Source organism: Salmo salar, chromosome 10 (genome assembly GCF_965601325.2).
Source record: "Salmo salar chromosome 10, fSalSal1, whole genome shotgun sequence".
In the NCBI taxonomy this organism is placed as follows: Eukaryota; Metazoa; Chordata; class Actinopteri; order Salmoniformes; family Salmonidae; genus Salmo; species Salmo salar.
In genome coordinates, this window is record NC_138300.1 from 107,352,600 (window position 1) to 107,374,204 (window position 21,605).

The 21,605-nt window shown below is 43.4% G+C and overlaps 1 protein-coding gene across 1 annotated transcript; it reads right to left on the minus strand.

Annotated features, from left to right (window-relative positions):
* Positions 1 to 5: 5 nt before the first annotated feature.
* On the minus strand, positions 6 to 14,999 carry LOC106561362 (dual-specificity tyrosine-(Y)-phosphorylation regulated kinase 4). The gene is made up of 13 exons (XM_014125234.3): positions 14,751 to 14,999; positions 10,758 to 10,832; positions 8,505 to 8,657; positions 7,912 to 8,226; positions 5,195 to 5,331; positions 4,570 to 4,710; positions 3,528 to 3,666; positions 3,254 to 3,335; positions 2,934 to 3,106; positions 2,739 to 2,799; positions 2,087 to 2,216; positions 1,635 to 1,816; positions 6 to 1,534 (listed from the first exon to the last, which is right to left on the minus strand). The coding sequence occupies exons 1-13, from the start codon at positions 14,772 to 14,774 to the stop codon at positions 1,269 to 1,271; spliced, it is 1,878 nt and encodes a 625-aa protein (XP_013980709.1). The 5' UTR covers positions 14,775 to 14,999; the 3' UTR covers positions 6 to 1,268.
* Positions 15,000 to 21,605: the final 6,606 nt, after the last annotated feature.

The following is a 21,605-nucleotide window of genomic DNA, read 5'->3' on the forward strand; positions in this document are numbered from 1 at the left end:
ACACAACTCTCACTTGATTACTTTTTGGGTAACTTTTTTATGTGGAGAATCTGTCTTTTATCCCAGGTAAATACAGAGCTAAAGTGCAAGGATTATAACACTGCAAGGCACAAACTATTAATAAAATGATTGTCTCTCAGTGTCTAATTGTAAAAAAAATGTTTACAAACACAAACATAATCGAGTATAAAATTATTCTTTCATACATAGATAATATAAGTAAAACCTGAACAAGTAAAACCTTGTCTAAACTTTACAATAACCTGTAACATACACATACATCATTTTCTGCATTACATACATCAAAAACCACAGCAGGTACATATGTACAGGGAAAACAAGGCATTACAAACATCATTTCTATGTCTGGATAATCATCACCATAATGACCATTATAACTATGTAATATCATTCCAATAGCATTATTCAATCTAATAAAGATGCAGGACATAAAGGTTTGAATAGAACATGTTCCTTACAGGGCACAGCTGAGCTGAAAGATCAGCAGTGACAAAAATACTTTCTTTGGCTCAGCCTTTATTGCACACGCTCCTTCAGAAACTAATAACCATTCTAGAAGGAATAACTTTTTTTTTTGAAGCCATGCAAAATATTGCACAACGGAGCTGCTTTGGTTTGGAATATCTACATAAAGTACAGCAGTAAAAGAGTAAACCTAAAATATAAATAATATCTTTAAGAAGTCAACGAACGGAAAGAAGATGAAGGCCATTGAAGGCCGAAACGTTAGTCTTTTTAACTTGCTTAAATAAAACAATACATTTTTGATGGTGAGCGAGCATGGCATCTTTTCCTTTTCAAAGAAGTCAATGTACAACAGGTAACACTAGCTGGGGTTGAGGATTGTGATCTGGGCCACAAAAGATGCACATAACAAAAGCATAATGCTGTTGTACCACGGTATTCCTGAATTGTAACTTTAACTGATCCTGTCTCTGTCTCTGTGCCTCCTTTAAACAGTAAACGACCCATCAACAATAACCCATGTTTGAATCGGGATTGGTAGCTTGCCAAACTATGAATCTTTGATCTTCTCCATGATACGTAGACAGTGCATTCAGTGCGATACTCAGAATAACTAAAGTAACTCTATAGAATGTATAGAGTGAATCTCATAGACCACAGGAATATCACAAAACAGGAGGTCCCCTGTACATGACAACAGTATGCATTATCTTCTGTGTCTGGTTGATTATGTTTAAGTTCATAATGCCTAGTAGTGCCCTCCTGCCCCCTCCCTTGTGCTGCTACATGATAGGAGGCAGACACTGGGACAATTCCTGATCTCCGTCAGTGCCCACGTCTAGTTGAGGCTTGATGATGATATGCACGGACCTCTCCCCACTCGCCTCCTGATTGGTGTCCCTGTTGACCTTGGCCATGCCCTCACACAACTCTACCTCTGCAGACGCTCCAATGGGATGCAGTCGCTCGGTGGTCACCATCTTGCCCCCTGCCTTGGCGGAGAGGTCTCTTTTCAGCTTGTCATTGCTATCGGACCCAATCTTCTCAGCTGCAAAGTACAGAATGATGTGGTTTAATCCATAAATAGTTTTGACACTTTGTGAAGATTTATTTTGATAGATAAAAGCGAGTGAGAGGCCTGGTCTTACCTGTCCTGTTAGTGACTACTTTGCGGTAAGTAGCCTCGTAGTTATTTTCTGTGCTGCTCACGCTTTCCCTGGGCTTCCAAATCATGGGTCGTGTTTTGGGCCGGGGCTTGTTGAGACGAGCCTCCTGGATCCACTCATGTTGCATCGCTTCGTCTGGTGTCATACGCTTGGTTGGATCCCACCTAGATAGCACAGGAATATACACTGAGTGTGTGTGGAGAAGATGAAGCAAGCTAATAATAATACATTTCTGGGGGGGACTATATTTGCCCTGCTACACACAAGTGTGTAATGGAAATGTGTTTCTTGCATATCCCAACTCCTCCCGAGACACCCGCAGGGAGTGGGGTCACTACCAGAAATCTCATGACAACAGTTTTCATGACCCTGAAACCACAGAGTAATAATCCTGTGCTGAATTCTAGATTTCTAGTGTGTCAGTGTTGACGTACGTGAGGCAGTGTTGAAGGAAGTCTAGGAACAGAGGATCGTCGGTCTTCAAAACACTGGCCAGGTCTTTGGAGTTGGGTCGCCTCTTCCGCCCTTTGCTGTTTGTGATGTTTCTGGGGTTTCCTTTGGAGTCTGCAACAAGTCATCAAACACACTAGTTAGAGACTTACCAAACCTCATGGTTCAAACACACCCCAGAGATTCATCTGATTAATCCTGGACCTAATACTTTCTTAAGATGTTTTGTTGCTCCTAATTGTATACATCTTTTTATTTATTTAACTAGGTAACTCAGTTACGACCAAAATCTTATTTACAATGACGACCTACCAAAGGGCAAAAGGCCTCCTGCGGGGCCTGGGACTGGGATTAAAAATTAAAATAAAATCACGACAAACACACATCACGACAAGAGACACCATCACACTAAATAAAGAGAGACCTAAGACAACAACATAACATGGCAACAACACATGACAACAACTTGGTAGCAACACAACATGGCAGCAGCACAACATGGTAGCAGCACAAAACATGATACAAACATTATTGGGCGCAGACAACAGTACAGACAACAGACAACATCTATACCTTATATATATTTCCGAAGTAAAGAAACACATTCTTACTGTACAAATCATAGAAAGTTCTTACCAAAAAACAACCTTCTCCTGGATGCAGTCTGCACAAAATCATTGGGAGGCATTCCAAGTACCTAACAAATAAAAGAACAGAATGTTCTTGAATGGTGATGGATAAATGGATTCCTAAAAACATCTAACATCAGATACTCCAATTGGCTAGCGCTGGGGTCTGAGACTGTATGTCTGCAGGTGGTTGGTTGTGTACCTCCATGATGCACGCGATCTGCTCCACCTCGCTCTCCCCAGGAAATAGGGGGAAGCCGGTGTAGAGCTCAGCCATGATGCAGCCCAGACTCCACATGTCGATGGCCATGCTGTAGGGGTGGCCCAGGATAACCTCTGGGGAGCGATAGAAACGACTCTGGATGTAGGTGTAGACTACAAGGGCAGGCAAAGAGAAAGAGAGGGAGTGGAAGGGAGGAAGCGGAGTTCATGTTAAAATTCTGTTATTGTATATGAGTGCTGTGGCTTTGGAGATTTTAACATAAGACTTTTAAATCAGGTATTTAATCAGGTGAGACACACCTCTCTGCTGCTCATAACAGCTGGACCCAAAGTCAACCACCTTTATATTTCCTTGTCCTTTCTGAGACAGAAGTATGTTCTCCTTTTGTGAAAAAAGAGAAACAATGTCAATTTGACATTTTCCAAGTTACCAATCAAAGTGCAACCAACTTATTTCCTCTGCAGTACACTGGTTCTGTGCATTAGCATGTCTGACTTCTCAGCTGGGTATTCTTTGTGCTGTTACTGTTCCATGCAGAGACATTACAATGTATGGGGATTTGTGGAACCTTACCGGTTTGAGGTCACAGTGAATTATCTTCTCCTTATGCAGCATCTGTAGGCACTTGAGCAGGGAGCTGGTGAAACGACAGATCAGGACCAGACTGAGGCCCTGGAAGTTGTTCTTCTTGATCAGCTCATACAGGTTGACTCTATAAGAAGACAGAAAGAGAAGAATTTAGAGAACTGGTCAAATGATAAAATGACTGTCACTATTCCGTCTTTCTCTGCATTTTCTTTTTCCCACCACTGCATGGAGGGTTTGGCCTCAAATGTAATAGTTTATTCGTCCTCTAGAGGCCAGCACTATACTGCTTTTTGATATCATGGTATTGCTCAGTCAAATCTAACAAGACCATGCAGTTTAGTAATAAGATATAAAAAACAGGAAGTGGACACCATTATGTTGCATGCTGAATCAGATTACTTAACAGTCTTGAATGTCTTAACATAAAAAGAGAGTCTCTCAGAGTTATTCTTTGTATTTCTAGATACTTCTGGGAAGTACACACTTCTCTGTCCGGAGTAACCGGAGCCTTCACACCTCGAGCAGCCAGAGAAAAGTGATATAGCCCTAATCAAGGCGTTAACTAAGGGACTGGGTGACGGTAATGTTAGACAGGGTGGCAGTCCAAGACGTCTACTAAAGGTCAGCCAGCCTGGAATAGAAGACTATTTTGTCTCAACTAAGGCTAGTTGAGGCAGATTGTTCTAGGCGGGACACTCACTTTGCTCAACTAGTGTAGCATTTTAAGTGACTAGTGATAAACGAGCTGTGTATGTAATAGGGGAGTTGTACCTTGTTGTACCTTGGGAGAGGTGCCTAACCTTGAATACCTTTGATTAACACATTAATTACTCAGGGTTCCATTTATCTTCTACTGGGACTATTTTGATTGTGTGTGTGTGTGTGTGTGTGTGTGTGTGTGTGTGTGTGTGTGTGTGTGTGTGTGTGTGTGTGTGTGTGTGTGTGTGTGTGTGTGTGCGTGTGATTGCTTTAATCATCATTTCAGGTGTCTTATAATAGTGTTATACATACCACACACTACACTCACCCTAGCAGCTCGAAGGTGATGCAGAGATGGTTGCGGAAGTAGAAGTATTCTTTCATATGGATGACATTGTGGCACTTTTCCCTGTCTTTCCTCCTCACAGCATCCAGGATCTTCAGTTCCACTAGGGCCTGGTGGTGAAACCTACAGTCCAATGTAAGAGTTAGTTAGAGTTAGTCATGGCTCCATTCTGGATTTAATCATTCAAAATCCAGTTTTAATTTACTTTGGTGTGAAAAATTATGACAGCTGCAAAGAAGGGAGAATCTCCTCTCCCAGGAGAAACAGGATCTTTGAGAGGGTTTAGTTCAAGACAAGGCCCCAGTGGCGAGACCAAGGCAGCCCTACGGCGGTAAGCGCCCATTTTGTTTTCTGCATTATTGAAGAGCATTAAGCCCTGATGACATTTGTATCAATAAAAGTCAAAGAGGAGGAGGCGTACTTCCATTGACACACAGAGTGCATTGGATCACTTGAGAGAGGACTGGTAAAGCAATACCGAGGTAACTCCTTTGGAACACTGACCTGACGACCTGTCGGTACTGACCTCACACAAGAAGGTCAGTTTCAGAGTCTTTGAGCACTGGCTGCGTATTCAAGAGCATGTAGCAAAATGTTTTGTTTGTACCTTTTCTTGTTGCGAATGACCTTGATGGCGACCAGCTCTTGGGTCTTGTGGTCCAGACATTTCAGGACCTGTCCAAAGGATCCTTTCCCAATCACCTCCAGCACCTCGAAGCGAAAGCCAATGTGGTCGTGCAGAACCTGGATACGGAACAGAGAACATTCAATTGGAAATGTTTGTGTACTGTGTGTATGGTATGTTGGACAATACTTTTGAATACAAGAGCCTCACTGCATGTACTTAAATGGTAGTTCATGATACAATGACATCCTTCATTATGGTTTTCTATAATGACTACTATAATGACTAGTGCCAAACACTAGTTCATTTACAATGACATTTTAGTCATTTAGCAGATGCTCTTATCCAGAGCGACTTACAGTTAGTGCATTCATGTTAAGATATTTGTATTTATTTATTTTATTTAAACTTTATTTAACTAGGCATGGGGTGGGCATTCTATGTGTTGTATGTCTATGTTGTTTTTTCTTTATTGGCCGAGTATGGTTTCCAATCAGAGGCAGCTGTCATTCGTTGTCTCTGATTGGGAATCATACTTAGGCAGCCTTTTCCCCACCTGTGTTTGTGGGTTATTATTATTTCTGTGCGTGTTGTGTGTATATGCCACAGTTGCGTTACATTTCTTGCTGTTTACCTGTTTATTGTTTTGGTTCGGTTATCTTCAAATAAAGATGTGGAATTACCGGCACGCTGCGTCTTGGCTCATATATGACAGTGAATTTGAAGATAGAGAACGTGACAGAATAACCCACCACAAGAAGACCAAGCAGCGTGCGCCTACGGCGAAGTCGGGATTGAGACCTGAGCCAACTCCCCGCGCTTACCGGGGGGAGCGAGTGACCGAGCAAGCACTGTATTATGCGGTGATGCGCACTGTGTCGCCAGTGCGCACTCACAGCTCGGTGCGCTCGGTGCAAGCTCCTCACAGTTGCCGTGCTAGAGTTGGCCGTGAGCCAGGAAGAAGTGTGCCGGCTCAGCGTTCCTGGTCTCCAGTGCGTCTCTTCGGCCCAGGTTATCCTGCGCCAGCTCTACGCATGGTATCCCCCCATTCATCAGCGCAAACCTGTTCGTCCTGTACCAGCGCCCCGCCCTTGCTGGGCTACAGTGACCATCTAGCCAGGACAGGGTGTGCCAGCCCTGAGCTACAGACCTCCGGTGCGACTCCACAGCCCAGTGTGCCTGCTCTGCGCACCCAATCTCCTGTGCGTCTCCCCAGTCTGGTGAGACCAGTTCCAGCTCCCCGTAGGAAGCCTCCAGTGATGATCAATGGTCCGAAGCCTCCAGTGATGATCCATGGCCCGGAGCCTGTAGTGATAATCCATGGCACGAAGCCTCCAGTGATGATCCATGGCCCGGAGCCTGTAGGAATGATCCATGGCACGAAGCCTCCAGTGATAATCCATGGCCCGGAGCCTGTAGGGATGATCCATGGCACAAAGCCTCCAGTGATAATCCATGGCCCGGAGCCTCCAGTGATGATCCATGGCACAAAGCCTCCAGTGATGATCCATGGCGCGGAACCAGTAGTGATGATCCATGGCACGGAGCCTGCAGCGAAGGTCCCCAGTCCGGAACCTACAGCGACGCTCTCCAGTCCGGAGCCTCCAGCGACGCTCTCCAGTCTGGCGCCTCCAGCGACGGTCTCCAGTCCGGAGCCTCCAGCGACGTTCCCCAGCCCGGAGCCTCCAGCGACGCTCCTCAGCCCGGAGCCTCCAGCGACGCTCCTCAGCCCGGAGTCTCCAGCGACGCTCCTCAGCCCCGAGTCTCCAGCGACGTTCCGCAGCCCCGAGTCTCCAGCGACGGTCCGCAGCCCCGAGTCTCCAGCGACGGTCCGCAGCCCCGAGTCTCCAGCGACGGTCCGCAGCCCCGAGTCTCCAGCGACGGTCCGCAGCCCCGAATCTCCAGCGACGGTCCGCAGCCCCGAGTCTCCAGCGACGGTCCGCAGCCCCGAGTCTCCAGCGACGGTCCGCAGCCCCGAGTCTTCAGCGACGGTCCGCAGCCCAGAGTCTTCAGTGGCGGTCGGCAGTTCAAAGCCTCCGGCGCTGATCCACGGTCTGGCTCCTCCAGCGACACAGAAGCGGGGGGATCAGCGGACGGTGTGGGAGCTACGCCCCGAACCAGAGCCGCCACCATGAGTAGATGCCTGCCCGGACCCTCCCCTATAGGTTCAGGTTTGTGGCCGGGAGTCCGCACCTTTGGGGGGTACTGTCATGCCCTGAGAGAGTCGTTTTTCTCTGTTTGGTTAGGTCAGGGTGTGACATGGGGTGGGCATTCTATGTGTTGTATGTCTATGTTGTTTTTTCTTTATTGGCCGAGTATGGTTTCCAATCAGAGGCAGCTGTCATTCGTTGTCTCTGATTGGGAATCATACTTAGGCAGCCTTTTCCCCACCTGTGTTTGTGGGTTATTATTATTTCTGTGCGTGTTGTGTGTGTATACGCCACAGTTGCGTTACATTTCTTGCTGTTTACCTGTTTATTGTTTTGGTTCGGTTTTCTTCAAATAAAGATGTGGAATTACCGGCACGCTGCGCCTTGGCTCATATATGACAGGGAATTTGAAGATAGAGAATGTGACAATAAGACACTAATAAGACACTAACTGCTGGTTATATCACAGCAAACAAACAAACAAACCTTACACCTTACCCAAAGGAACCACAAGAATAATTTCAATTAAAATCATTGATGTAACTGTACCTTGTTGTAGCTGCCGTGCTCGTCGTCATAGCCTGCATTCTGAGGAATTCCGTGAGAGGCCTTGATCTTCTTAGTCTCCAGACCCAGGAACCAGATCTCTGAGTAGTCCATGATCTCCTGCTGCTCAAACTCTGTCAGACGCCCTTGGAAGTACCTCAGTGCCTCTGTGGGAGACATGGGCAGCCTCTGTCCTTTATAAAGCTTTGCCTCCTCCAGCTTGTTGCTGAGACCCTTGGTGGTGATAGAGTCAGACACGTTCTCCACTGAGGAGCCAAACCATGTGGAGAACTGGGAGGAGGGCTTTGGTCTCTCATCCTGCCAATCACAAAAGGGATCAAGAGGTCAGTTGATCTGTCCTTTCAACCCTTTGGCTCTGTCACTAAGCGTAACCCTGATGAAACGGCTCTCACTTCCTTTGACATTACTGGGATATTACATGTCAGCTGAGCGGCTTCACCTGAAGATGTATAAACTACCAAGGACTTACTATCATGTACAATTTACATGTGCATTTACAATTGACAACTGGAGTCAAGTTAACTACTTTTGGAGGCCAACAGTATAGTGTGACACAGTGTGAAATGTAGCCTCACCTGGTGTGTCTGGTAGTTGTTCTGCACCCCCTTGTTGGCGATGTGGGGCAGGATGCTATCGGACTGCTGGTGGTGGAGTTTGGCATTGCTGACAACAACCTGTATAACTGCGGGCTCCAGCTGGGGCAAGGTCACTACGCCCGAGTTCAATTTCTTCAAGAGACAGAGAAGGATTCAAATAAATAAAGGGTTTTTAAAATATGCAGATGAAAACATTAAAAGTATAATAACATTTTGTATCGTCATAACTAGTCTCACTTGCCAGACCCATGGTGCTCTAACCCCAGTTGTGTCCGCGTTACAGCGACTGTTGGAAGAGACTATGTGATCACATAGTCTATGGACAAGGTTGGGAAAAAGGAGGGAGAGGGGGAGTTGGAGGGAGAAATAAAGGGATGTAGAGAGTGCTACATCCATTCTAATTGTGGTGGCTCGGGTAACCAGGACCCCCAGGGTTGAGGATGAAATGACTCAGCAGGGTGAGTGTGAGGCGGGGACAAAAGCCTGGAGACTGGGCCATGACAGTCTGTCAGCGCTAGCTGCTGCTGTGGGGGACCTGAACTGGAGCAGGCCTTTCTCTAGCTGCCATGCTGCTTGCTGTAGGAGCACGTTTACATATGTCACTGGCTGCCTTGCAGGCACAGCTAAACGAACGATGGGGAAAGGAGACCTCTTACCTAAGCTACGACAGGGATCATGAGTTTATTGTAAAATTGTACATGCCAGTAAAATATTGAATGACTTCATACATGGTAATGGCAATGTATCTGCCGATATAACTAACATGTAAATACATAGGCATTATTTTGGACAGTTATTGTAAAGTGGAACCAGTAGTTCTTTATCCCTTTGCTTTGGTAACAGCAAGCACAGAAGCACAAAAAAACAGCTCAGTCTATACATAGCAGTGATATTTAATCGCACGTGCACAGGCTGTTGCAGTAGCCTCCAACTTAGTTATGACGCATAGAGACACAGGCTAAATATAGTTCCAAGCACCTGCTACAACAAGCAAATGGTAAATACAGTATATGGTAAATACAGTATTATACCAGCACACAACTGGAGTCAGGGCAGGCTGATTAGGTAATCAAAAGAGAACCATCATGTTCTCCCAGAAGCTTAGCTGGTGTGTAAAACCCGCAAATTCAGCCAAAGAAAGAGGTGGAATGGGTTTGCACTCCCAAAGATGTCACATAAAGCTTACTTTATAATTTTTTACTGCATCAAGGATAGTGTACACAGATGTTTTGAGTTTACAGCATTCTTCAGTGTGTAGGTACAATTTCCTTTAATTCAAAACAGCATTTGTGTCACGTCCTGACCATAGAGAGCTCGTATTTTTCTATGGTAGAGTAGGTCAGGGCGTGACTGTTTTTTTGTTGTTGTCTAGTTTATTTATTTATATGTTTGGTTCTAGTTTCTTTTTTCTATGTTGGGGTTTTTGTCTAGTTTACATTTTCTATGTTGTGTTCTAGGTTATTTTTTCTAGGTTGGGGTTTTCATATGATTCCCAATTAGAGGCAGCTGGTCATCGTTGTCTCTAATTGGGGATCATATTTAATTAAGTTGTTGTTTTTCCCACTAGTGTTTGTGGGAGATTATTTTGAGTTTATGCATGTAGCACCTCTTTGTCATGGTTTGTTGTTTTTGTTTATAGTCTGTCTTGCATAGTTTCACATAGAAATAAAGATGTGGAACGATACACACCTTGGACTCTTTCATACGACAATTTGTAAAGAACAACAGATGACCAGCAGGCTGATTAGGTATACTCTTAGAAAAAAAGGTGGTATCTAGAACCTAAAAGAGTTATTCGGGTGTCCCCTTTGAATAACCCGTTTTGGTTCCAGGTATAACCCTTTTTAAGTTCCATGTAAAATTCTTTACACAGAGATTTCTACATGGAACCCAAAATAGCTCTACCTGGAACCAAAAAGGGTTATTGGAACCCTTTTCCTAAGAGTGTAGGCTACTATACTGTGTTCTTAAACACATCCTGGTCTATTGACAGTGAGGACTGCTTTACGTTCATCACTGTAAATGGAAGGCCAAAGTCATCCCCTTGAGTTGTCATTCACCAACAACATTAAACATTTACTCCAATAGCATGAGTTAGCTAGGGTAGTGACGTTTGGTGGAGTGAAGGGGGAGGCCACTGCACAGACAGCAAGATACAGGATTGAAAGAGAGTGGGTCTGTAGGGGCTCAAATGCTCTACAGGTCAGGGGTCACCAGTGAGTAAAGGCTCACCTGTGAATAGGGTCGGTTGGTTCCCTGTTGGGTCTGGAGCATGTGTGAGTGGGGGAAAGCCTCTCCTCTAGAAGACTGTGGAGGAAAGGAATATGGGAGACTTCACTTAACATTACATTTACACATAGAACTTCTCTACACCTGTATAAGTCAGTGTGTGGGCGTTGGATGCAGCATTGCCAAGGGAATCTCTCTCAAATCAGATTCAGTTTTAGTTAAATAGATTCAATATGACTCATAACATGGGTTGGCGCCCCCCCTTGGGTTGTGTCGTGGCGGAGATCTTTGTGGGCTATACTCGGCCTTGTCTCAGGATGGTAAGTTGGTGGTTGAAGATATCCCTCTAGTGGTGTGGGGGCTGTACTTTGGCAAAGTGGGTGGGGTTATATCCTTCCTGTTTGGCCCTGTCTGGGGTATCATCGGATGGGGCCACAGTGTCTCCTGACCCCTCCTGTCTCAGCCTCCAGTATTTATGCTGCAGTAGTTTATGTGTCGGGGGGCTAGGGCCAGTCTGTTATATCTGGAGTATTTCTCCTGTCTTATCCGGTGTCCTGTGGGAATTTAAGTATGCTCTCTCTAATTCTTTCTTTCTCTCTCGGAGGACCTGAGCACTAGGACCATGCCTCAGGACTACCTGGCATGATGACTCCTAGCTGTCCCCAGTCCACCTGGCCGTGCTGCTGCTCCAGTTTCAACTGTTCTGCCTGTGGCTATGGAACCCTGACCTGTTCACCGGACGTGCTACCTGTCCCAGACCTGCTGTTTTCAACTCTCTAGAGACAGCAGGAGCGGTAGAGATACTCTCAATGATTGGCTATGAAAAGCCAACTGACATTTCCTCTTGAGGTGCTGACTTGTTGCACCCTCGACAACTATTGTGATTATTATTATTTGACCATGCTGGTCATTTATGAACATTTGAACATCTTGGCCATGTTCTGTTATAATCTCCACCCGGCACAGCCAGAAGAGGACTGGCCACCCCTCATAGCCTGGTTCCTCTCTAGGTTTCTTCCTAGGTTTTGGCCTTTCTAGGGAGTTTTTCCTAGCCACCGTGCTTCTACACCTGCATTGGTTGCTGTTTGGGGTTTTAGGCTGGGTTTCTGTACAGCACTTTGATATATCAACTGATGTAAGAAGGGCTATATAAATAAATTTGATTTGATAACAAGTCATCGAGGTCTGAATCTGCATTATGAATCGCATATTTTTAATAACCAAAACTGATGAACTTTAAAGTATCTCTGTGAATGAGGAGAATAAATAGCCTGATTGTTGCTGGTGGGTGTTTCAGGTCCAGCACAGCGGTGGGTCTCACAGATAGATACAGTAGTGAAGTAGGATTACTACCATGCAACCAAAGATGATGCACACTCTCCAAAATTAGAGTATCTTATGCAATTAGCAATGGTCTCTTTATCATCCGTTTTTCAACAAGATACATTCCTTTACTAGAGCATAGGCTTGTTAACACTCTGATGTTCTATGAAGAGTGTAAGGGTGTGGTAATGATGGTGAGAGTAGAGGGCTGTTTTAGCCTGGCACCAGAGAGACACTAGCGGTTCTGGGGGAAGGGGGGGGGGGGGGGGGGGGCAGTGCCCCTGTGACAACAATTTTGGACCCCCTTGTGGGCCCCCCTAAATGTGGAGTATGAAATCATTTTTACATAACACATTTTTGCTATCGTTCTTTTTTTACATCCGTTATTAGACAGTGGCAATGCGGAACATGGTCTTTTGCCTGCTAATGCCTGCAATGCAGTGAAGAAAACTATATGACAACAATAACGTCTAATGTAACTGGCCCCTCTAACAGTACAACTGGCCCCAGCTTGGCCCCCCCAGTTGAAATGGTCTAGAACCGCCACTGCAGAGAGATCCTTCACTTCCTTTCACAAAGCCCAATTCAGTCTGATGCTAGGCTTCATGGGGTCATATGAGTCACTGAGATTCTATTATCTCTGGTGCCACTGTGGCAGAATAGCCAGTTTTACACATGCCTTAATCAGAGGGGAGTGTGTCAACTAACACAGTGTGTTGAATGAGAGACACCATATGGGTGGACTGAAACATCCAGCCCAGATGAGCACAGGCAAAACTCAGAGAGCCAGAGAGGGTTAGACAACGGCTGCTTGGTTAGCGGAGCAGATTGAGAATGGACTTGACCTAAATAACACTATTGGATTAAAAGGTCCGAAGAATAAAACAGTGGAAAAATATACTGTTTCTCATGAGTTCACTAAATAAACATCCATATGCTCTATATTCTTTATGAAATGGCCAATTGCCTCTTACTGACCCATATGTGTTCCTTGGTGAGAATATGACCGTATTTTGATTCCCATACAGGGCAATGTATAAAAGGATTTGGCATGGGAAGACTTAGAGTAATGGAACACCAGTGCCCACCTAGGATTGCCTTCACATTGGCTCGGTTTGGAATCTGAACAAGTCAGCAAACACTCATTCAAATATGAACACATGCAGGATTCACGTGTAACACAACCAATCCCCTGGGTGGATTGTGAGAGTGAGGGTTGTACTGCGATGTCGGCCACTGTAGTAGGGCACTAAACAGGTACTGTACATCTGCTTACTGTAAGCAGATACAATCCCAAAACCGCTCATCCATTTGAAATGGGCACTCAGCAGACGGGGATTCAAACCAGCGACCGTTCAGTTACTGGCCCAAAGCTCTGAAGAGCTAGGCTACCTGCCACCAATTCTAAGCACGCAATACCTCTGTGTTCAAAGGGCAATAATTTGTCTTATATAGGCCTACTGTAGTATTACAATAGTCCTGTATCTGATAACTGAAGTCACTTTTTTTCTGAGGTCACTTGTAGTGTTATGATATGTGTTACCCTGTATTTCTACTTGGGTTGTGGTCACGAGAGGGAGGTGTGCTGGGGGTGTGCTCATCCCCTGAGGGAGGTGTGCTGGGGGTGGGGGATGACCCACCCCCACCCCTGAGGTGTTATCAAGGGTCTGGGTGGGTCAGTAGAGCAATGATGCCCAGAGCAACAAAGAAGCTGCCACTAGTTGCAGTGCACATCTCACTGGATACTGGAAATAGCTTTTGGATTGTTGACATCATGCAGGTCCTTGAAAGGGAACACAGTATTCCTAATATGTCTTTTCTGAGACTCGCACGACACCGGTTACAGAACAGCATGAGGAAAGTAAAGCTTCAACTCCAATGGTAAGGAACGTATTGCAAATATTGAATTGGCAGCAAATGGAAACAACTGTCTAAGAGTTGATAAGCATCAACAACGGATGAAGTTTTAGTAGCTATACAGAAACGTACACATTTTTTGCTCATGAAAGTAGAGCATCAATCCCACCCAGAAAAGCTGACTGAGAGTCTCAAACTTGACACAGAGAAAATACACTGACTGATTTATAGATGGCTGCTGATCAATGTGACAATGATATTGCAAATAATAAATGACAGATGTCAACAAGGGTAATGTTATTTGTAAAACGTGGATGAAAGAGTTGCTGTTTTCCTGTCCTTGGTCATGTGTGATACTGTTTATGGTAAATCTATAGAGCTTCTGTCAACACCATGAATCTAGCCATAAAGTAAGTGTAGACTAAAATAGTTATGGATCATGTTTATCTTTAATACCTTCTCAGATAATCATAAGAACCCATAAGCAAACTACTAAATGGGTCATAATATTTAGCCCCTACTACTGTTTACTTATCATAATATTCTGTCATTGAAATCAGTGGGTAACGTTCAGTGGAAAAGAAAAGTGAATCTTCATACAATTAATGTCAACCACAAACCTAATATTAAATCAGACTTCAGTGGCATAAAAAATACATAACTGTCTGATGTTCAAGCGAATGATAAAATAAAAGACAATAAGAGAGAAAACATAAATGCTGTAAAAAACTGCATTGTCAACATATGTAACCTAAAGATTGAAATAAATAACGGATTATATGGATATAGATACTCAAAATGGATTATTGACCTCACCTTGTTATTAATTTCGGGAAACATACCGCTTTGAATGTAGCCTACGAGTGAAAGTAACTACTGTAAATTCCAGGTAAATGCAAGTCGCGAGCACATCTTCAAAAGTCCAGACGGCTTGTCACGTTCAGATTCTCTTTAACTTAAGCAGCCCAAGTCAAACTGTAAATTCCCGGTTAGGCTGCATATCGTCACCTACATTGGACTAACACTCCTAAAATTCAGTAGTGGCCGGTGAGTGTGCGCCATTGTGCGCACAGTAGCCAATAGCCTACCGCAGAGGCTGCATCCCTGTGGATAGACTACACAGACGAGCTTCTCACATTGCAGTCCTGATGTATTCAGAGATGATGATGTCTCTCACATTTTCTCACCTCACAATTTACCATTCACAGATCATTTCACACATTGCTATAACATTTATTGGGTCAGACTATTGCAATAAAAACTCTGTATTGAGGCATAATCACAGTTGACCCGAGATGGGGCAGACGCTCTTTTTGTAAACACTGTGAATCTTACATTAACCCCTATAAAGCTTTCTCCTATTTCGACCCTAACACGTGATAAAGATTTGATGAAATTGTAGGTTTGCACTGGCAGACACAAACAACAGTAAAGGCTCACTGAATTTCATCTCTCCCTGTGTGTCACGCATGCACACATGTACACAAAATAAACCAACTGACAATGCAAAGCCTGTTTCATAATAGGTTATACAACTTGATAATATGTCAAAGGTTTTAGAACACCTACTCATTCAAGGATTTTTCTTTATTTTTACTATTTTCTACATTGTAGAATAATACTGAAGACATCAAAACTATGAAATAGCACATATGTAATCATGTAGTAACAAAAAAAGTGTTAAACAAATCAAAATATATTTTATATTTGAGATTCTTCAAATAGCCACCCTTTGCCTTGATGACAGCTTTGCACATTCGTGGCATTCTCTCAACCAGCTTCACCTGGAATGCTTTTCCAACAGTCTTGAAGGCCAGCATCCCAGAGTCGCCTCTTCACTGTTGATGTTGAGACTGGTGTTTTGCGGGTACTATTTAATGAAGCTGCCAGTTGAGGACTTGTGAGGCGTCCGTTTCTCAAACTAGACACTAATATACTTAGTTGTACACCGGGCCTCCCACTCATCTTTCTATTCTGGTTAGCGCCAGTTTGCACTGTTCTGTGAAGGGAGTAGTACACAGCGTTGTTGTCACGATCGTCGAAAGGAGTAGAAGTGCAGCGTGTGTGTCGTTCCACATTTTATTTACACTGTGAAACTATGCAATACAGAAACATAAACTAAAGAACAAAACAACAAAACAACAAACCGTGACGCAGAGGTGAAACATACACGACTCAAAAATAATCTCCCACAAACCCAGGTGGAAAAAAACCCTACTTAAGTATGATCTCCAATTAGAGACAACGAGGACGAGCTGCCTCTAATTGGAGATCATCCCAAACAAAACCCAACATAGAAATACAAAAATAGAAAACATAGAATAGAACAAAGAACTACAAATCTCGAATGCCCACCCAAATCACACCCTGACCTAACCAAAATAGAGAAACAAAACATCTCTCTCAGGTCAGGGCGTGACAGTTGTACAAGATCTTCAGTTTCTTGGCAATTTCTTGCATGGAATAGCCTTCACTTCTCAGAATAGACTGACGAGTTTCAGAAGAAAGTTATTTGTTTCTGGCCATTTTGAGCCTGTAATTGAACCCACAAATGCTGATGCTCCAGATATTCAACTAGTTTAAAGAAGGCCAGTTTTATTGCTTCTTTAATCAGAACAACAGTTTTCAGCTGTGCTAACATAATTGCAAAAGGCTTTTCTAATGATCAATTAGCCTTTAAAATTATCCACTTGGATTAGCTAACACAACGTGCCTTTGGAACACAGGAGTGATGGTTTCTGATAATGGGCCTCTGTATGCCTATCTAGATATTCCGTAAAAAATCTGCCGTTTCCAGCTACAATAGTCATTTACAACAAGGCTGGGCGTCCTGTCAGCGGGACACCTGTCGACAACATCTGGTTGAAATTGGAGGGCGCGCAATTCAAATAAATAATTGTAATATTAAACATTTATGAACATACAAGTATCTTATATCGTTTAAAAGCTTACATTCTTGTTAATCTACCTGCATTATCTGATTTACAATAGGCTTTACAGCGAAAGCATACCATGCGATTATTTGAGGACGGCGCCCCACATCAACATATTTTTCAACCAGCACAGGCTTCATAAAATCACAAATAGCGATTAAATACATCACTTACTTTTGAAAATCTTCCTCGGTTTGTAATCCCAGGGGTCCCAGCTACAACATGAATGGTCGTTTTGTTAGAAAAAATCCTTCTTTATATCTCAAAAAGTCTGTTTAGTTGGCGCCATCGATTTGAGTAATCCACTTGTTCAACATGCAGAGAAAGGAATCCAAAAAGCTACCGCTAAACTTTGTTCAAACAAGTCAAACTACATTTCTATTTAATCGTCAGGTATCCTAAATTGTAAATAAACTATAATATTTAATACGGAAAGAAGTATGTTCAATAGAAAAGTAAAATTAGTAAGCGCGCCAACAGACTGATATTGTACCGGGACTCTTTCTACAAAAATGTACAATTCTTGCTCGTTTTTGAAGAAACAAGCCTGAAACAATGAACAAAGACTGTGGAAGCCATAGGAATTGCAATCTGGGAGCTGGAATTACATAGAACCCATAGCTTTCCATTATAAGAGCCTGGGAGCTAAAAAAAACAACAATTTCCGGTTGTTATTTCTTTGGATTTTCACCTGCCATATCACTTGTGTTTTAGTCTCATACACAATTTGAACATTTCTTCAAACTACAAAGTGTTTTCTATCCAATGCTACCAATTATATGCATATACTGGCTTCTGGGCCTGAGTAACAGGCAGTTTACTTTGGGCACATAAGCCAGGCGGAAATTGAGAAAAATAGACCCTATCCCTAACAATAATGTCTACACTGTATTTATGATCAATTTGATGTTATTTTAATGGACAAAATCTTTGCTTTTCTTTAAAAAACAAGGACATTTCTAAGTGACCCAAAACTTTTGAACAGTAGTATATATTTGATTGTAATGAACACGAGGGGAGACAGAGAGCTGGTTTCAAGCGCAGGGTACAGCAGGTGTTTATTGCAAAGGACCACAGGGGAAGGCAGGTAGCTGGGTCCAGGGGCAGACAGAAGGTCATACACAGGAGGTCCAAAAGGGCAACAGTACAGGCAGGGAAAAGGCTAGTAACATAATCCAGGAGATCAGGCAATAGGTAGAAAACAGGAAATCCAATAGGATAAAGTACAGGCAGGGAATAGGCAAAAGGCGTCATTAGTGAGTCGGGCAAAATGTATCATACACGGGAGGAGTAAATCCCGGGAAACCCAGCGCTCCGAAAGACGTGTCACAAAACAAACAATACCTCACAGTGATGGGGTGCAAAGAACTGAACTAAATAGTGTGTGATAATGACATACAGGTGTGTGAACAGGTGATCAGAATTCAGGTGATTGGGATCTGAAGAGTGAGCTGCGTTCAGGGGATCTAGGTGTTTGAGAGTGTGAGCTGGAAAGTGAGCTGCGTTCAAGGGATCTACGTGTTTGAGGGTGTGAGTTGGAAGCAGACGTTACAATGATGATCAGTATGAGTTGTCCTATGCTGGAAATGAACTTCAATGGAGGCTTATTATGTACCAGCACATAAATGCTTGTAGGTGCACAATAAAATCACCCCATCTCTTATACTGACCCTGGAAACAGCATGTTTTATTGGCGTAATGGGAGACAACAAAACGTGGTGTCCTTCACACCCAAACTTCAATGATGTAAGTGTAAGATGTTTTTCCATTGTGACATAGGGCCAAGACTGAGTCACTAATCACAGATGGGGTGAGGCAGGTCAAAACCAAATCCATCCCCTTACACAATGAGGAAAGCTGCAGATGAATATGATTGTAGATGTTATACAACACAAGGGCTCTCCAGAAATCAGACAGGGCTAAGAGGATGATCTGTCCCTGCTGGAGAGTGCTCTGACCTTCAGCACAATTGGACTCAGTGATGTCGTAGGTCTACTGTACCCTTTGTCAGACCTGTTGGAACCGGGCAGCTCTCAAGTTCCTCCTGATTTAAAACTTCCAGAACCACCGTGCGCTGCATTAGCAGGCTTAATTTACACTGGAGAACATTTAAATGAGCCAAGGATGATCAATTCTGGTCCTAAACAATAAGGTTTAAGTGGAGAGTGAGGGACTTAAAATAATGCAGATTGATCAGGGGTTAATTTGGGATGTTGTCGTTGGTGGTTGCTTTTCCATTATCCTTTTTTACATGTACAGTACCAGTCAAATGTTTGGACAAACCTATTCATTCAAGGTTTTTCTTTATTATTTTTTTTACTATTTTCCACTTTGTAGAATAATAGTGAAGACATCAAAACTATGAAATAACACATATGGAATAATGTAGTAACCAAAAAAATGTAAAACAAATCAAAATATATTTTATATTCTTCAAAGTAGCCACCCTTTGCCTTGATGACGGCTTTACACACTCTTGGCATTCTCTCAACCAGCTTCATGAGGAATGCTTTTCCAACAGTCTTGAAGGAGTTCCCACATATGCTGAGCACTTGTTGGCTGCTTTTCCTTCACTCTGCTGTCCAACTCATCCCAAACCATCTCAATTGGGTTGAGGTCCGGTTGATTGTGGAGGCCAGGTCATCTGATGCAGCACTCCATCACTCTCCTTCTTGGTCAAATAGCCCTTACACAGCCTGGAGGTGTATTTTGGGTCATTGCCCTGTTGAAAAACAAATGATAGTCCCACTAAGCCCAAACTAGATGGGATGGTGTATCGCCGAAGAATATTGTGGTAGTGTGTGCCTTGAATTGTAAATAAATCACTGACAGTGTCACCAGCAAAGCACAACTGATTGGCTCAAACATATTAAGAAGGAAAGAAATTCCACAAATTAACAAGGCACACCTGTTAATTGAAAATGATTCCAGGTGACTACTTCATGAAGCTGGTTGAGATAATGCCAAGAGTGTGCAAAGCTGTCATCAAGGCAGCTACTTTGAACAATTTGTTTAATACTTTTTGGTTACTACAGGATTCCATATGTGTTATTTCATAGTTTTGGTGTCTTCATTATTATTCTACAATGTAGAAAATAGTAATAAATAAATAAAAACCCTTGAATGAGTACGTGTGTCCAAACTTTTGACTGGTACTGTACATCTATTCAAACCCCAATGTATGGTTTCTTCCATCGAACGGCAGTAGGAGTGACTTCTTCCTGAATACGCCAGCATAATCCCAGAAATCTTGTCATCCAGAGATATTACTACTGTTCTGTCAAAATATGCTTCCTAGACATCTAAAACTAAACTTTAATCTCCTATCAGTAGAACACCTTATAACAGCACAGTTATCTGATCAATAGGACTGGAAAGTATACATCTCACATATTGCTTATGATGAGACAGATTGATATTAGTTATAATTAGCTTACACATCAGACAATAATAATTTGACCAAGATCCTTGCACAGCACTTGGTGTCAACCAAATAATAAAACAATACTTGAATCACAGCACAGCACAAAAAATCTGCACTGGTATATAATGATGAGATAAGCTAAACCAAGGCAGCAGTGTCTCCTACTACTTCAGCACTGTGGTCGTTATCTCCTGTAATTAAACACCCCTGTTCAAGCACTTTGACCATCAACACCCCCCCCCCCACCCCCCTCATCAGCTCAGTCTCTTCCTAAAATCTCTTCCTTTTCCCAGTTCATAAAATCCTTATTTACATTGCTTGACAATTAGTAGACAAATGTAGTCCATAAAGGAAGTCAAATTCGAAACTTCGGTTCATTCGCAACGTTTAGAGCTAAAGCATTACAATGGTCTAGTAATAAAACTAAAAGTGCCACGTATTTCTCAACAACGTGAAAACAAATCCACTGTACAACAGACGAGTCTGTTAATGTCTCAGATAGTAACAGAGGATGTTGTTAATGATCAAACACCAAGTAAATAAGCCACAGAGCTGCCAGAGTTCACAGGGGAGAGAGACAGTCATTACGCAGTGTCTTCTATCACCCAGGTGACTAAGTATAGTTTACTGACGTATAGCTAGCTGAAGCAGAACAAGTCACTGTGCAATTTCCTGGAATCTGCATTTACCTATCATAATCACTGGAAATTCACCAGATGTATAACATCACGTATAATTAACATTTACCAGAGTTTAATTTACTTTTGTTGCTAATCAAATGACCACCAGTGCATCGACTGAAAATAGCTCCATATCAAAACAGAGAGCAAGCGAGAGAGAAGAGATAGAGTGATAAAGATGGTGTGATTGAGGATAAGAGAGCCTCAGTTTACCCTCTACAGTAAACCCATCTATGTAACGCCCTCTGTGCCATGAATTACCTCATGTACCTCAGGCTGGACCCTCCTGTTCCTGCGTCCCTGGCTGCCCCAGCAGCCCTGGAGGAGGTTAAAGCCACAGCAGGCAGGAGAGGTCCTGTCTCCCCCCATTATGAAGCTCCTCCATGCTGCCACGCCCACGCCACACCTCAGCCCCACCACACCCAACTGGAGAGGGCTCTTTTAGAGATTAGGGTCAGATCACCACAGATGCTGTTCCTTAAGACCCGTTTTACAAAAACCTTCCTTATCTTCGCCACACGGGTAATGTAGATATTCTTGTAGCACTCCTAAACAAGACTTCCTCTGGTAGTTCACATGGTGGAACTGGTCGAACAGAAGCTGGTCTGAGAAGGGTGGCTCCCTGTACCATCTG